Genomic DNA, 18450 nt, shown 5'->3' with positions numbered 1-18450 from the left:
GGCTGCTTAGATCCAAACCTCACAGGAGGAAGCCAAATCTGGTCACCTTTAACTAAGTGACTTTTGGAGCCACTGAGAGAGGGGGAGGGGCCGGGGAGGGAGGTGGGGGTGGGGGTGACGGCGCTTCATGGGAGAAACGGTGCCGTTAGGCAGCAGCTGCGGTGACACACGCGTGTAACCGTACGATGCGTGCCTCGCTCGCCAGGGAGACGCACACCTGCTGCCGGAAACTTCCAAACAGACCTTGAGAGAGTCACACAGTCAGAGCACAGTCGGGGAGGAGGAGAGAGAGTTTGCCAAGAGTCCTTTACTTTTCTTTCTCCCTGCCTCTATCGCTCTTTTTCACTTTGTGCCACTGAGATGCAGGTGTTGGCTCTTTCCACAGGTAAGGTCGCAGTAATGACCCCACTGGATTGAATGGCTTTTTAATTAATTCTAACATAAGCTGAGACGTGAGATAATGGATGAGCCTTCCTCTTGAGTCCGGCACAGCATTGTTTCATGACTTTTAGGTACAGCATTTATCAGGACAAAGAACAAAAACTATACTGATAAATGATAAAGTCAGGCTCTCAGCACGGCCGGGAGAGATGAACCGCTCTATAATGCGGAACTGAGAGAGCATCATTATTCTGTCGTTTAATGATGGAGAGAGACGGAGGCTGTGCAAGGGTACGCTCGGATAAGGAGACGGAACCTGAGAGGACAAGACGAATGACAGATGTCTCCGGCATCTTCCATTCGATCCCCCAATCACTCACTCACTGAGGTCAAAGGTCAAACCTGATGTATGTTTCTCTGGCTTTGCCCTTTCTCTTTTCAGATGAAAGTTTATATGAATTCTGAACTTTATATGAAACGTGAGTGTCAGGCCATTTCTGCATTGCATTGTTTTTCTGCTTTGAAGAGAGCAGTGTTCAGAACAAACTGTACACAGCTTAAGTCTGTTTATCCAGCTGGGTATTTTCCCAAGCTGATGCGTGCTTTGTTCAAAGATATACAACAGCAGTGCCCCACCTGGGAATTGAACGTACAGGCTTTGAGCTGCGAGCCTAATGCTTTATCCAACGTGCTACGCTGCTGAGGGGGGAATTTTTACCACATTTACTTTTTTCAGGTTATCGCAGTCAATTGAGTGCTTCCACTCGCTGTAGCAGCGAGAAAGGGAGGGCCGCAAACTTCCAGCAGCGGTGGACAATGCACTGTGTCAGCTTCTCCAAGCAATTAGCGCTGTCCAATTAGGCCTGGCAAAGCTGAACACCCTGTTGCAGAACAGAATAATGATCTGACTCCACCAAGAGTCCTGCTAGAATTACAACCATCAGCTGTTTCCTTGGACAGCTCAGTGCTATTTGCAACAAAATACCTGGGCTTAAAGAGCCAAACGTGTCTCGTCTGATTTGCCAAAAAGCAAGAGGCCTGGAAAAAAAGGGGGGCTGCTGTTTACAGAAATCAATATTTCCTTGTACGCACGTCCTCGGTTTTCTATTTTAACATGGCTCTGTATTGATTAGCTTTCAGATGAGCCGTTTCCCCTGGCGACGGTGCGTTCGCGGAGTCTTTAGCATGGCAAACGGCTTAAATGGAGGACAAACCCGTCCCGGTCCGCGTGCTGGGCTCGCCGTGGAGAAACGAGCACAAACACAAAACAAAGTCTTACGCCGGTAGTTCAGAGGCTGTTACATGTTCTGTGATTGACGTTGTCTGACACGAGCACAAATCGCAGAATATTCAGCCGCTTTATCTAACAAGCGATAGAAGAGACACTTCAGAAAGGCAAGAGGAGTGTTTTTTTTCTGCCGAGAGTTACAGTAATTGGATATGTGGGAGAGAGGCACAGTTTGCAGCTGAGGCAATATTGACATTACCGAACGAAGATGGCGTTAAAAGTTCTCCGGTTTTTTTTCCGCGCTAAAAGACAGCTGCCTTGAAGAGCTGCAGAAGGAGTTTAGCATCAACAGCCCCGACGCCAACAACCCCGCCGGCGGTAGAGCGCGGTCCTGATCACAGAACGCCGAGGTAGAGCTGACACAATGCAGAGACGATATTAAGGAATTAAAAACAGGAGTCTTTCCAGAAGAGAGACAAAAAAGGGACTGGTTCCCCCTGCTTACTCTAAACCAGTCTTCTTCTCCTCCATGCTGGGAGGTATGGGGTGGGGAGTGTGGGGGTGTTAAGCCATGCTGACAGCGCCTCATCCCAGTGTCTGTGGGGGGGATTTAGAGCGCTGTGTGGTCCGGGGAAAACAGCAGCTACCGCTGAAAGCTCCAATAACGCATCTGCATCCGTCTTCGGTGTAAATCCCACCACGAGATCTATCTGTGCTTTTGTTTAATCGTTCACTTCACTGGGTAGGTGCACAGAGTTTGTTAATAGGTGTACAGTTAAATATTTGATCTTGTTTGTTGACAAAATCTATTTATTCACCTATTTCTTATACCGTATTGGATGATAACAGCGATACCAATGGTTGCAATGCAACTGTATGATATTGCAACATTTTCAATTAGCTATAAATACATTTGTACAAGTACAGTCAGAAACCTACTATTATCTTCTGGTTTGCAGGTGAAGTACAAGGTGAGGGATGCAAAATGCAATCAATGTTCGTAACTGCACCTGCAATTAAGCCCCCCCCTTACCCACAACCCACCACTCCTAACCAAAATGGAGGATAAAAGGGTTGTTTCGGAGAGATGACCTCTCTGAACAGTGACACCCTGTCAGTTTGTGTGACAGGCTGCTTATCGGGAAGCGGATTTCAGAGCCAACGCAGAATGACGCAATGGCCCAGAGACCGGTCTTTATTCATGCAATCTTTTCCCGGATTCTTTGATGTTTCCAGCCCTGTTTTTTTTCGGAGCTTGCGCTCGATCGCTCACGCGCTGGGGGACGGGGGGTGGCCAAGCCGCGCTGGTGTTACATTACCCGTCAGACGGTTTCTTTCCCCCCGGAGCTCGGGAGAGTGGATGACATTAAAGGGAGCTTATCTGCCTAGTGAACAATTACAACCACCCTCTGAATGGAGATAGGGCCGGGATTGGCAAGGCCTGCGTCTTTTACAACTTCTGCCCAGACTGGAGACACAATCGGGTCTTTACAGAAAAACCTCAGCCTGTCCGTCATGATTTTATACCCGCTGGGCACTCTCTCGCTCTCCACACGCACTCTCTCTCTCTCTCTATTGACACTCTCTCTCTGTCTCTCTTTATTGACACACACGCTCTCTCTCTGTATCTCCGTCTCTCTGTTTTTGATAGTGTCCCCAAAGCGTGTCCGCTACCCCCAGCAGACCCAGCAGTTGGTGGATTTTTAACTGCTGATAAATGACTGTAAAGGAAATCGTATAAATGGAGAAGAGCAGGGAGACGGGGATGGTGGTCAGGGCCCAGGGCAGAGTCCTCTTAGACAGGCTCTTAATGCTTTGATGGTGATGCAAAGTCCACGTGAATCTCGGAAATGGGATCTCGCTGTTTTTTACGGATCACTGCTTTCTCTCGATGTGGAAACGGAGAGTAGGACCGTTTCTGAAATGTTAACACACGTGGGGAAAAAAGCACATACTTAACATCCATGTTGTGGTCGCCACTCTCGGCTTTTTCTTTGGGGGTGTGTGTGTGTGTGTGGGGGGGGTGCTTTGGGTCAGATGCAGGAATGTTACATTGCCGTGGTTTATCGAGAGTCACTCATGCTTTCACTTTTTAAACCCATAAGCCTTGTTCAAAACTGTAGGCTCCCAAACAACCCCTCACATACACACACAAACCCCACAAATATGCACATGAGAATATGTATGCCCCCATCTCACAAATATGTACATATACACACACTTCACACAGAGACACACACTCAATGTGCAAACACCTCCCGCACACAAACGCACCGACATTACACACACAAAACCACACGCACTCACTTCACCTGTTTATATACTGCCAGGGATGTTTAAAGAGCTGGATTAGGAAGGCAAGTGGCTCTGCGTTTGTTTTACTAATCCTATGACTGCGGTGACACAAAGGCTACATCTCACTAATAAGAGGGAATGAACACCACAGCTACGGAGGCTTAAAGGGATTTACAAAGCCAGCTGACCACGTGAAAACACACACAATGCAGTGACAGACACAGTTTCAAATCTAAATGGGCATAGAGAATTGTGTATGCATGTTTGTGCATTCATTATGTATTATAGAGAATGTCTTAAACATGTAGCAATTCAGCAGGAAGTATTTTATCCTGTGTAATGTAACACTAGAAGGTAGATGTTCTAGGAGGTAGATGGATAGAGTTTGAACGAATATGACAGTGATTATACTTGTGAATGAAACAAATGACCAACCACCAAAAAATGCAACATAAACATTGCATGTATCACAGTACAACAAAGTGACTCATTCAAAATCTGCTTCAAATTATAAACTCTCCATTTCTGAAAAAACTAAAACGATCAAGTTTCACTCTTCTGTGTAGGAAGTGCTAACAGTTTGTATTAAACTCTTGGTACTTGCTGTTCTTTTCACAGTTTCTAAATGCTATTTTGGAGTCATTTTACGGTTGAGTGGGTTGAAAAGAAGCACCCCGTTTGCCGAACCAACGAGCCAGCTCCCCATTTAACGGAAGGTGTGGATTCAGTTTCAGTCCAAACCAATCTCTGTCCAGTAGACAGATTCACATGTGGGGGGGGTCAGAAAGGTTAAAACCCGCTGATGACTTTCCATAATCTGAGGATGACCAAACTGAGTGGGATTATATGATTGAAATCAACAGAGGAACCCCAGTCACAGATTAATTCTGTTACAACACATCTCCCCTTTGTAGTTCCCTAAATCCCACTGGTTGTTCTCTAAATCCCGCTTCTCTAAATGTCCCTGTCTGGGTCTGAACGGGTGGTTAGAGCAACTGCACCAATGACCGCGTTCATGTCGGCCACATAAATCCACACACATACGCACCAATCGATCCGTTGGCCTGTAGTTCAGAAGATACTGAAGCATCGACCTGTAACTTCTCTGTGATGATGAGGGAGCTGGGGGTGGGGGTGAGGGTGTGGGTTGAGGTGTGGGTTGAGGTGTGGGTTGGGGTGCGATGGTCAGGAACCGGTGGGGTGGGGGTATGTGAGTGCATGGTGAATCTTCACTTTCCAGCATCTCATAAATCTTTTTATTTCAGAGGGAATGCGGGGCGTTGGGGAGTAAAAATATGTCTGCAAATACCCCTTATTTGAATTACTACACGCTGACTGCCATCCCCCACGGTACAGGGTAACACAAGATGTCTGCACTCCTGCTATCTGAGCCCTCCGAAGGCCCTGTCCGTATTTTAAAATGCTGCACCGTTTGCAAAATTGAAAACAGCACATTTGTTTTTAGTTTCATTTTTCTGCGATAAAACAAGCTGAAGATGAGATGAAGAAATGATTGTTTATCTCCTCCTCTGTGAGTCATGTTGTATCCCAGCAGTGCTGGCGCTGATAGTTTGTAACAAAGGTCTTTTTTCCTGACTGGCTGGATCCATGTAGTAAACAGCGCCCATGTTCTGCACACAGGAGACCCGCACTAACAAAGCAGGCGCCTTTTCCGTCAAACAAATTCACCGACAGCCACTTCACCTGGTCTGTCTGGCCTCAACCAGCTTTATTTTTTCCCCTTTTTTTAAAATCCTGTATTGTTTATTATCTTTCATGGTGCTGTTTTAAAGTACTTTGAACCCTTGGGCTGTAAAGGGCTAAGCAAACAACATTTACTTTTATTATTACTCATATCTCTCCCATCAGTTATGGAGTGTGCAGAGCAGCAGCAGAGACCAGCCCTGGAGAACATGCGTGGTGAGACGCCCCTTCTTTCCACACTGTGGCCCCCTGCAGAGCTACATCTGCTGGCCGTTAAGACACCACTCACCTGGCGCAGGTAAGCCACAGGTGCCTGCTCCTACTGAGGCCTGAACAAGGAGGCAGGTACATTAAACGCTCCGAGCCCAGACCTGGCCAGGGTCAGTAATGTGTCTTCCACAGTCTGCACTGGCATGGTCAGGATTCCAAATCCAGTACCAGGCACATTAATGGATCCTCTCACTGGTCCTGCTATTAACATAGCCCTGAGACATGCGTCTACTTAGAAGGTAACCTGAACAACCACAGTGACTCAACTTCAGCGTCTCTTTGCATTATCTTTGCCAGTCTGTTCATTTCAAGTCCTCCAGACTGAGGCGTACATTCCCATAACGCACAGCTTCGGCGAGTTACGTTTTCACAGAAATGACGTCACAGTGAGAATGCAGACAGGCGCCCTTGCAGGAGGACATGTTTCTGTTTCTGGCTGACACAGAGGTCCTGATTTAATGGAAGCGAACTCCACCTCCACAGACAGTGAGTCACTTCCACTTGAAGAAGATGAGTAGGCTTTCAGGCACTATCAGGAGCGTTTCTATGAAGTTTAAAATACTGAGGTTCACAAAATCAGCTGCACAACTTGGTGAACTCATTCCTTATCTCCACTTTGCACTTTAAAGATGAAAAGCGCCTGGATGCACCGGGCTGAGAATTTCTACACATTAAGGATGAAAGTCACCAACAGTTCCAACCTGACTGTGGTGATGTTGCTCTTTAAAAAAGATAAGAGGTAAACACCGCATGCTCCAACACGACCGCCAACATCACAAATCCAGCTGTGCAGCATGGTCCGTATCCCTTCAACACACACGGACCAGATACACACACTCCTCAAATCCTACAGGCATCAGGGAGAGTGGGATATCGGCCTGACACGGCCACCAATCAGGGAATATGATCGCCATCTAGAGGCAGCGAGTGTCTCTGCACGTCCACAGACCCCGGAATCTCAGGCTGGCCACAGCAGCCGTCTCTGGAGAAAAGCACCAGCCCTATCCCCTCACCCACCCTCCTCTCCCCCAATTAAACCACTAATACTCTGCGTCCGACCCTGCCAGTATCCTATTTTAAAAGCCTCTGTTACTTGGCAACGGGCGAGGGCAACTTCCTCAGGACGGGAAAGGGAAAACAAATTTACAAATAACCTTTTTGTTAGATTGCGCGGCGGAGTGCGCGGGAACTCTGACGCACCTCCAGGCACGATACCGCGCCGCAGCCAAGCTGTCCCACAAGTCTCTGTTCTCAGTTCATCAGCGCGTGCAGTGCACCAACGCCACAGAACAGGGGCCGGAAACAGAGACTCTGGAGGGAATGTGTGAAACATTCACTCTCCAGTGGGAATGGTAAGGAAACCAACACGGGTGGTGGGGAGGGTGGGGGGGGGGGGGGGTATGGTAGGATAAAGAAGCGAATGCAGTAGACAGGGATTTTATACCGCACGCAGAACTAGCCTCAACTACCACATGTGCTCTTTTACCACACTGCAGAAAGCAAGGCAAGAGCCCAACCCCCACACTGTACCCCCCTCCCCAGGCAAGAGGTTCAAAAATATACCATCTCCCGGTGGTGTACCATGACTGCACTCCGTCATGTGTCAATCATCTTCTTTTTTTTTTTTTTTTTCAAGTCGTGCCAAACTCACTGATCTTACCTGATATGATGGGAGCCAACCGGAATATGTCCGACAGTCTGCTGTTCACTGGCTCGTAGGGAGAGTCCTCCAGCAAGTCATTTCCTGAACGTGGAGTAAGAAGAAGAATTAGTGCCTCGGTCCCAGTGGTTATTTATGCTCGTCTTCAACCTGGAAAGGTTTGGCTGTGATACAATGCTATCCCATCTTTAAATGTCAATATATACTGCAGCTATTTGTTTCAGAAGCTAGACTGCTGGATGCTGCTATTATGTACGCTAAGCTGCGGTCGGGCTGGAACGTTTTTCAATCCCTTCTTTGACAGTATGTCATATTAATATCAGTTTACCTCAGTCTTAATTACACCCTGTCTTTCATGGCATTACATTTACTGATTCATTGAAAATTGCAATGTTTTCTTTTGATCCACAAACACAAAGTGACCTATATTATATATGCATACCGTATCATATTTACTATAGTATGGTACCCATATTATTGCTGCCCCTCTAAATGAATGCATACATAGCAGCAGGGTAGGTATCAAAACACACACTACACTGTAAATATATTTGAAATATAATATATGGCATTTTATGTAAGTAGTCAGGTTACCTAGTGTTTCAATTTGGCCTAAAACACTCGAAATGTAAACCTATCAGTGATCAGATAGAAGATAAGTGTTAAATTAATGTTAAAGCTAAGGAACATTTCTGAAGCTTTAAAATGGCTGGATTCGGGGTTACTGCTCTTTCACTGATGCGAAGGTTCCAAGCACAACAAAATTACATTCAAAATAACACATATCTAAGAATCTCCAATATATTCACAAAATAGTGGACGTAATTTTCTTTCTGAAGATAGGCCCATATATCTGGATTATTTTCATTATCTGTGAAACGAGGAATTTAGCACTTAAGATTGATTTTTACAGTCCCATTTCGGAGTAAAATACCTGCGCTGATTAATTTTCGACCAGATAATCGGTGGTCCACGGCGGGCAATTTGTTCTTGTGGTGCCAAGAAATGAATGCAACGTATTTAATTTCCCAAGTATATTTTCCGCATAAGTGAATTGTTTTATATAGGCCGGCGTGATCCGTGTCAGCTCATCGTCACATTTCTTTCACCAGACTGCTGCGTTATTAACGGATGATTAGTTGCGCTGGCCGTTCGTGCAGCCGGACCGAAAGCGGTCCAACTGGCAGCGCCTGCTATACATCTCCGAAGTCTGATTACCAATAGAAAGTGTCCAAATTGCTTCACGCGTCGTTAATTTAAAGGAATCCTTTTCCAAGCAGAACTTCAAAGCCTATGGAAACAAATTTTTGAGTGATCAATAAATGCAGCTGTCCCATGAATACACTGGAACCTAGAAGTATTTTTAAACACTTGTCACCGACTTATTAAAACTCATTGTGCAGAAATTTGCTTCTATAAGTTGCCAGCATGATGTTGCTGTTGAGAGAATAGTTTTCTGATTGTGTCCCAATACTTTCCCGGCAGCTATCTATGTGATTTAGACGGGCACCAAAAAAATAAATCGTTATTTGTCAGGGATGTTGATTGTGTCGGCGTTTGAGAAAACGATACTAGCCTACGTCACACTGTACAACACAGCGCGAGGTAGTCAAAGTAAAGGAGATTAGATGCGTACCCTGTAAAGTCTGATAAATTCCCCAGTAAATTCTCAAGCAGTTCTTTTCCTTCTTCATGCCCCGTTTACACCTGCAGTTGTAAAGCGGGCTCTGTTTGATGGCGTCCATCGCGCTCCGGCATTCGTCCTGCGCTTCGGGTCCGGCTACCATGCTGAAATTGGTCTCTTTCCCCGCGACACACTGCCTCATTGTCCGGTACTTGGTGCTGCAGCCCATCTCTTTGAGACACTGTTCGCTCGCCTTCACGCAGTCCAGCCGGCCCGAGCGGGACAGCATACTCTCCTCGGCAGACAACAGCACATCTGTGTTGAGACGATGATGATGAGGACAACGACAATATGAGCAAATGATTCTGTATTATTATTATTTATTTGTATTTTTTTTTTTTTTTTTTTTTTCATAGCAGACATAATACTACTACTAGCCTACCACTACCACTACTACTACTACTACTACTACTACTACTACTACTACTGCTACTACTACTACTACTACTAATAATAATAATAATAATAATAGCCGCAAAGGATCTCATACCATGCTTGGAAAAGTTCAGACACTTAGAAATGCTAATGCCCACCATATGCAGAGTGATTAAATTAAATAACACCGTTGTATAGATTAAAACATTTTGCTTACGTCCCTAAGATTTGTATACGCTTTGATGAACAGAACAATCAGCAACATTCAGTGATTTGCAGAAACACACATTTGTTTAGCTTCAAAGTTGCCCACGGAGAGTTGTCCAAATGATAAGAACACAAAACTATTTGTAAAACGCAGGAGTTTTTCCATTGATAGACAAGTTCGCGTGACATGGACTTCATTATTTCTTCAGCAACATTTGACTCTTTAACGCAATGTAAAATGAATGCGCCGGTTTAACATTATCTATAGGCAACATTATTTTCATATTTCAACATTCCGGAACTATGAATGACACTCCAGATTCTGTGTGATTGTGATAATTTAGGGATCAAAACACATGATAAAAACATTAAAACTTACCCAGTAGAGGAAACACGAAGAATAAAGTTGGGAGAATCATCGCGTTTTCCTTCCTTGTTTACTTACAATATTGTCGTTGAGAGCCTTGAAGCGATTTATAATTTTGATTTCCCGGACAAATCCACTCATTTCACACTCAAATCCATTGAAGCATTCGAGGCAAGTGGTCCCACGTAAACATCCAAGCGACTTCACAGAGTTACAATTCCCACAAAAGGTACTCCAGTGTTACAACGGTGAACCGAAACCAATAAGGAACCGTTCCCGTGTCTGTAGCGTATGGGTAATTCACCGTGACAAAGACAAAACACCGAAAGGCGGAAAATAAACGTGCAAGTCGTCTCCAAACTCCGGCTGACTGCGATGCTTGCGCCCCACTGAGCGCTCTCTGATGCGACCGCTCACTCGCACTGTACCTACTACAGACTGAAATAAGCGGCAGCTGCAAGTCTCTGCGCTTTCAGATTTCCCTTGTAGGCTACACACAGCTTGATGACAAATCGCTCCATTTTAATCTAACAAATTCGTGCGCGCTGATTAGTTTTGTTCACCCACTTCCTTAGCTAAATAATAGCTTATACACAATATGCAAAGGCTATCGGCATGGATGCACTGAAATGTCTAGTTGAGAACCAGCATTCTCTTTGTGAAAGCAATTCGGTCGGCAAATCGTTACAAGTAGTACTTAGCTACTTGAAGGGCCACAGCCGCTCACTGCGACACTGAGTCTAGAAATTACAATAAAGCGTCCACAGATACATTTACATAAAGGGCAATGTAAATTAATCCAAGTTAAATATTGTGTATCGTTACTTGTTACAGTCGTGTACAGTTATACGGTTCAAATTTATAAGTGAGAAAGTAGCCAGGCTACGTTTAATCTTCTCAAATCTCATTAAAAATGCAGTTTTGTGATGAAACCAAAGTCTTAGTCGTAGTGTTTGTAGTATTTGTACGATTACTGGTGCTAATTCAGTAATTTAAAAACGAGTTTCTCCTACTGGATAAAATAATTAGGCTATGTGTTAGGAAGATTCTGACCTATTTTCCATCCTGATGAACCTCAAAATGATATTATATGCAACTTAAAACTTATATATTTATTTATTTACTAATGTGTGTGTGTGTATTTGTATAGTTTCTATCTGCATTTTATGTATTTATTATGTATGTTTTTATTAGTTGTATTTACATTTTATAAAAATATATATATATATTTTTTAATATAGTGCTACATAGGCAAATGTCCAGTGTCAATTAAACTCTAATGAAGCAGGCTACTTATGGTTCAATGCGGACCATATGTATTCGGTTGATTTAACTTGAACATTCATTCGTATGCAGTATCTGTTTTAACAAGCCATGGGTGATTATAATATGTTTGTATTACACTTCATATATATATATATAAATCAGCGAATCAATCAAATGGCATGTTGGCGATGCACAATAAAATGTGCAATGTCAAATAAACTCAAAGTAGTTTCCATATGCTCCCGTGTCATTATAAGATATGATTAATGCGATTTTGAACATTCCCACCAAAATCACATTCTTTCGCAGCTGGGGTGGATAGTGTAGTGTCACCATTTTTTTCTTGATGACTTCAAAATCATTTTCATACCAGACGAGGGCGTACGAAACCAGTTCACATGGTTTATCATAGTGCGTATATTCATTACGACTTATTTTGTCATGAGAAATTCACATGACTTCGCTTGAAGCAAACAAGCAAGCTGACTAAATACGAAGGTCAGTTGGACAACACGTCATAAATCGGCTACTAAGCTGGTATAGCGCTGAAACGTTTACTCTCATTGTCACGTTTTTGGGAATATAATGACTCATAACATAATCATCCATTTTGATTATTGTTTGCTATAGGCCTCCTGTAAGGTACAAAACCTAATACAGTATTTTGAAATAGTGCAGTGTATTCGTCCTATTGTCATATTTTATGAACTGTTAATAATAACATTTTTTCGTTTTTACTTTTGTAATTTAAGTGTAACCCCCCCATAACAAATCGGCCTATGTTTTCGAAATAAGGTGAAGATTACTGTCAAAAAGTTTTGAAACTAATTATTAAGATGCATTAGGACAATTTCTCCTCAACCTTAAAATCACGTACGACCGTGGATTCATATGACGAAAGGTGGGAGGATAGAGCCTCCTGCCGGAATGGATAAGTATTGCACACTTACAAATAAGCAATAACAAAAAGTCAATGCATAATTCAAACGTTTTTCGGCCACCGACAGTACCCTCACAACCAGGCTTTAAATAGATTTTATTTAGCTTTGCGTTAATATTTATCTTTTTAGACTGAATGAATTATACATATTACTCGTAGGCTGTTTTGTGTTTATTGGGACAAATCAATAGAACTGCTTGACAATTTGCGGTAATGTTGTTCAGTTTGAAAAAGCAATTTAAATCGAAGAAATGCATAAATAAGGAAAATATATCAGTTGATTTTTTTTTTTTTTTTAACCTGTACAGCTATGTTTGTGTACTTAAATACAAACCCAATATTTGTTTGCCTATTCAAAGAATAAACTTATTTACAGTATTTCAAAACATAAATGACAAAAATTATCATATCACCTTTTAAAATACTTAAAAGTGTGACTTGAAATAAAAAAAAGACAACTCCTCTACAAGAGTTTCCATATCAATATACATTTAAATATCTACTGTATTTTGTGATAATGAGCCAACTGTCAGATATAATTGTATAAGAGTATGTATGAACATGGGTAAAATTAATGGTAATCTCAGAGAATTTGATGAGTCTGCAAATTTTAGCAGTGTGGAAAACTGCCAACCTCATGAAGGTGCATGGGCATAAATCTAGATTTTATGAAAACCTTCAATCAATATTTACTATTAATTTTGCAAATGAATGTCAGAATGATATACTCTTGGTCATATAAATGAGAAGGCGTTCACACTTTAATGTGCTTTGTGGCACTGGATCAAAACCATCCTTTCTACAGTGCTCAGGAAATTGGATAAAATAAAGAATGATGTGACAAATTTTAAAGGAGCAAATCGCACTGAATTAAAGTTATTGATTGCTGACGGTGCTTACAGACGTCAAACAATACTCCCACTGGCAGGCCTAATAGCTCTTTGAAAGGGGCCTGTGATGAATGGGGGAGGGGGGGTTGTGGATGCTTCACCTGCGTTAGAAGATTTCCCATGATTCTCAGGGCATGATCTGATTCCTGTCTCTGGCCCTGGTGTGAATCATGACCCAGCCTGATATCGTCACTCCCAGAAGGGTCTCCCAAGCCCCTTCTCTCACCACTCCTGCTGTCAATTGATAGTGTAGTGTGTGTGTGTGTGTGTGCGTGTGTGTGTGGTTGTGGTTGTGTGTGTGTGTGTGTGTGTGTGTGTGTGTGTGTGTGTTTGCGTTTGCGAGGCACTTCAGTTTCCTCTTATTTTCATGCAATGAATTCAAATGCAGTATTATATTATTGCAAATGCAAAATCTCCCTATTATTAATTTAGCAAAACTGAAGGAAATTCATCTTATACATTTGCATGTTTCTATCATACCATATAAGGTACAAAGGTTTCCATACGATGAAATGTGGATGTTTTTGTAGAATTGTTTATTATTTTATTATACAGCCTTCTTTATGCTTACCATATTGTTAATGTATTTATACGTTCTGGCAACCCAGTTGACAGTATTGTACTATACAATTTACAATTTTGTTTTTACATTGAATCTGTAGCTCCTGTAAATCCTAGAGTGACCATATTTGATAGGTGGGCTACTATACCCACCCCAACTACTCCAGAAGGAAGGTATGATACTACCCAGATAGTGGCGCTATAATGTTTATATTTGTGTTTTAGTCCATAACTTTTATACCACATATCCAATGAACACCAAAATGTATATACCCATGCATATGTTTCATATGCACATTTGGACATGTACACTCAGTGAGCATTATATTAGACTTATTTTTTACACTTATTAAGTCTTCTGCTGCTGTAGCCTATCCGCTTTGAAGTTTGACATGTTGTGTGTTCAGAGATTCTCTTCTGCATACCACTGTTGTAATACATGGCTAATTATGTTGCTGTCACCTTCCTGTCAGCTTTGACCAGTCTGGACATTCTCCTCTAACTTCTCTAATTTCTCTCATTAACAACATGTTTCTGCCCGCAGAACTGCTGCTTACTGGATGTTTTCTACAAACTGTTGAGCATGAAAATTCAAGGAGATCAACAGTTTCTGAGCTACTCAAACCACCCTGTCTGGCACCAACAATCATTCCACGGTCAAAGTCACGTAAATCACATTTCTTCGCCATTCTGACATTTGGTGTGAAAAACAGCTGAACCTTTTGCCCACATCTGCATGCTTTTATGCATTTAGTTGCTGCCACATGATTGGCTGATTATATGAATTAACAAGTTGGTGTACAGGTCTACCTAATAAAGTGATCACTGAGTGAATATGAAGGCGAATCCATTTGTTAATAGTGGGCAAACAGTTAATGCGATTGTGTTGGTTTATATTATGTTTGCATAATTCAGTAGCCTGAAGCTGCATACCAACTTTGATGCAAATAGGACCAATAATAAATAAAAAAATGTTTTGCATATAAATCAGAATGGCAGTAAATCAAGATGGTGGCCATTGTCAAATGATGAAATTCATGTTGCTTCATGCTGAAACTCATCAAACAACTAACAGGGATGACTCAGTTCTAAACTGCATTGGCAACCATTGCCGAGATGCTACAATTGGGGTGATATGGCATCTTCTTTTTGTCCTGGTTAGCAGTCTTGCTACTGAATTTGTTACTACTTGAAGTTGGGCTGACATTTCAGGATTCAGGCAAGTAAACAGGGCATTGCAATAGTCAAATGATGGTGATTTGAAAGCTTGGATACTTTTTTTGGTATCCACAAGACAGAATGGATACACTTTTACAGGGTGAATGAACACGCTTCAATATGTTGCTAAAGCTGTTTTGGAGGGCACAGTAATATTTCTGGGGAAGGGCTTAGTTATTGGAAACAAGTGGTCCCAGAAATGGTAAGCTCAGGGCCAAGTTTAAGGGTTTCGGCTTCAACTGAATTCAGCTGAAGGAAATTATGAGCCATCAAGTTATGATAATTAACTAAACAGCCATGTAGCACTGGCAAATGATTAATATCAGTAGGTTTAACTGACAAGTACAACTGTGTATTGCCAGCATAGCAATGAAAAATGATATTATGTTGATGCATAATTAGACCCAATGATTACATATCATTGAAAACAACATTGGCCCAAGCATGGAGCCTTGAGGAATACCTGAAGTAATCACAACAGAGGAGGACACATACAGTAATCAGCAATAGTAACCAAAATTATTCAGACAGATATGATGATAACCACTCCAATACAGTCCCAGAGAGCAAACCCATTTCCTCAGTCTGCCAATCAGGGTGGCTTGGCCAGTAATGTGAAATGGCATGGCCAGTAATGTCATATGGAATGGCCAGTAGTGTCAAATGGCATGGCCAGTAGTGTCACTTATCGAACAGCTCCAGCAGCGAGCCATGTCCAGAATCAGCATTCATCAAAATATCAAATGTCTGTCCAGATATACACTCAGTGAGCACTTCCTTAGGTATTTATTAGACTTATTTTTTTACTTATTGGTCTTCTGCTGCTGTAGCCTTGTGTATTGTAGGTTTGACGCATTGTGTGTTCAGTCAGTGTAATTGGTCTGATGAATTGATAATGTCAACATGTCAGTTTTGATCAATGTTAATCAAACTAAAAATCGTCATACTGTAGCTCAATAATATCCTCTGAGGTCAATTTGGTGGTTGCTTGTAATCTCCTGATGTTGAAGACACACACAGACACATGCTTAAGCATGGGTATGCACACTCACATCAAGCAACAAATGGGGAAGAGTACTTTTAACGATCATAACAAGATATTCAATTCATTTCTGTATCGATACATACTTAAATATTATTTTCTCTCAGAGATATAGCAAAGAGCCGCACAGCCATACATCAAATAACATTGGAAATGAATACGGCTCTTTTATGACCAATTTGGCGAAGTAATACACAAATAAAAAACGTAAGAAAATAAAAATATTTAAGATTTGAAAAAAATATATGATTTGTGATAATCAAAAACAAGATAATTAATGAATACCTTGAATATCAAATGAGTAGATTAATTTTTAAAAAGTGGTAACAAAGAGGCCCTCAGCTATACATGAAATTCCATCGGAAATGAATGCTGGTCCATTTGGACCCATGTCGTGCGTTCTAGGGGTATTCAATATGTTGTGCAGGGTTAAATTGTTCTCTCCCTTAAAATCAATGTTCAGTCACGCGCTGTGAAAAAATCGGTACGTACTAGGATAATGGTTTGATCACTGTTTGATTTGTTTCTTTTGCTTGATTTGTTTGATTATTTTATATGTTATATTATTTGAAACACTTTATGCTGCATTCAGTTGTATGCAAAGTGCTATATAAATAATGTTTTGATTGATTGACTGACCCGCCACTCGACGGAAGGTGTCGTTGGCGCTCACCTGAGAAGTAATGACTGATTTTGTGGTACCTGAATCAAGGCATATATGTTATCTGAAGTAGGCTACAGTTCCATCCTGCAGGCACTGAATTTCACCTCTCGTTATAAGCTGTTTTGCAAACTTGAAGAGAGTCAAATAAGATAATGCCATCGGGAGAAACAACTGTGTAAACACGTAAGGTGAGTTAGCGTGAGGTGGGTTAACCTTAGGTGAGTTAATAAGCTATGAAGACGACTGTAGCTACAGTCAGTGTATTTACAGAGGAAATACTTAATTTGGTGGCTATCCAATAAATTAAAAGACACCACGGGTGTTGACAGATAAAGAGTAACAAGCGATTAGAAATATAAATACCAAGCAAACAACCCGCCGTTAGTACCTTAGTACTGCTAATTAACAGTTCGTATTTCATTTATTTTCATTCGTCCAAGCAGTAGGTTATCGAAAACAATTGTTTCACAAATGGTGGCAGTATAAACGAGCTATAGCTAGCTATAGGCCTCATGGTTTACAGAGTTTCATTTTAAATAGTATTATATTTTTAACAAATTGTTGTCACCGTAGCCTAGGTTAACAGCCATGTGCCTGCATTTTATACAGGAATGTAGCAGAGCAAAGTGCTTTTAAATCGCTAACACTGTTTTATTTAGATAGAGGGCCCAAGTAATTGTACGAGGCGTGGACAAAAGCACCAAAGCAAAGTAAAAAAATCACCAAAGCAAGAGCAGAGAAGGGAGAAGGGGAATGAGAATCGCAGGGAAAACCGAGAAGCTGCTACCCACTCTAAAAAGTCCCCAGAAGTAGGACTCATTTTTCTTAGTCAAAAGTGCCAAGTACCTAGTTTCTCTGAGACAGAGACGGTGTTTGATATTCTCTGAAAATATCTTCAAAAAACCACACAATTGATTTAAACATTTTTTGTTCTCCCAACAAAGGAAGCTGTCACCAGATGTCAAGAAAAGAATATAGACTGCAACGGAAGAGTTTGACGGCAGACACTGAAGTGGAAGGAAAGGTGAGATGACAAGCGAGTATGACCTACTTAGGAAGGAGAACAGAGAGGGAACAAAAGTGCATCTTTTTGCATTCAAATTGGGGAAAAGGGTGAAGGATTGAACACAGCATACTATGCTGTAAAGCCTACATGGTCTCAGTGAGAGGTTTCACTGTAAAACAATTTCTGTATATTTTGATACAATGCGATAATTCAAATAAACTCTGTGTGTATGAAGTTATCTAAAAATATGTTTTGTGTGACAGGCATTAGTCTGCCTTGTAGCCTACCACTGTCTGTATCTTCGGTTATTAAATAGTTTGTGATACTTCACAAAAAAACTGTCAATAGTCATTGCCTCTGAACATGACCAGTGAAGAACAATGTTTTCATATAGTTATGAAAGAAAGGGTCCTTTGATTTGCTAAAGCTATGACCTCGGATCCATTTGTTTGTTTGTTTGTTCATTTATTCATTCATTCCAGAAATCTAAAATAATTTGGAATGGAAATCCAATTAGGGGAGAGTAGAGCAATTTGGCATTGAGTTTCTTTGAAGCATGTATTTTGATGCTGTGATTTTGAATTGCCAGTGCTGTTCTTAAGCTGTCCTCTGTGGAGTGTTGCAGTGTTGATGGCAATTGCCGCTGTTAAGTGTCATTTCGTTTTATTACGAAACCGCTTCATCTTTTGAAC

The 18450-nt window shown here is 41.6% G+C and overlaps 1 protein-coding gene across 1 annotated transcript in view; it reads right to left on the bottom strand.

Annotated features, from left to right (window-relative positions):
* gfra1a (gdnf family receptor alpha 1a) overlaps positions 1–10588 on the bottom strand; it is a 67219-nt gene extending 56631 nt beyond the window's left edge. Inside the window, exons 1-3 of the mRNA XM_061228092.1 lie at positions 10184–10588; positions 9175–9477; positions 7539–7622 (exon numbers count right to left, since the gene is read on the bottom strand). Coding sequence (XP_061084076.1) covers positions 7539–7622; positions 9175–9477; positions 10184–10223 — 427 coding nt within the window. The 5' untranslated portion in view covers positions 10224–10588. The remainder of the gene's footprint in view (positions 1–7538; positions 7623–9174; positions 9478–10183) is intronic.
* Between the last annotated feature and the right edge of the window lie 7862 nt (positions 10589–18450).

Source organism: Conger conger, chromosome 18, assembly GCF_963514075.1.
Source record: "Conger conger chromosome 18, fConCon1.1, whole genome shotgun sequence".
In the NCBI taxonomy this organism is placed as follows: Eukaryota; Metazoa; Chordata; class Actinopteri; order Anguilliformes; family Congridae; genus Conger; species Conger conger.
The sequence above is the reverse complement of the archived record's forward strand: the minus strand, read 5'-3'. Positions and strand labels throughout refer to the sequence as shown.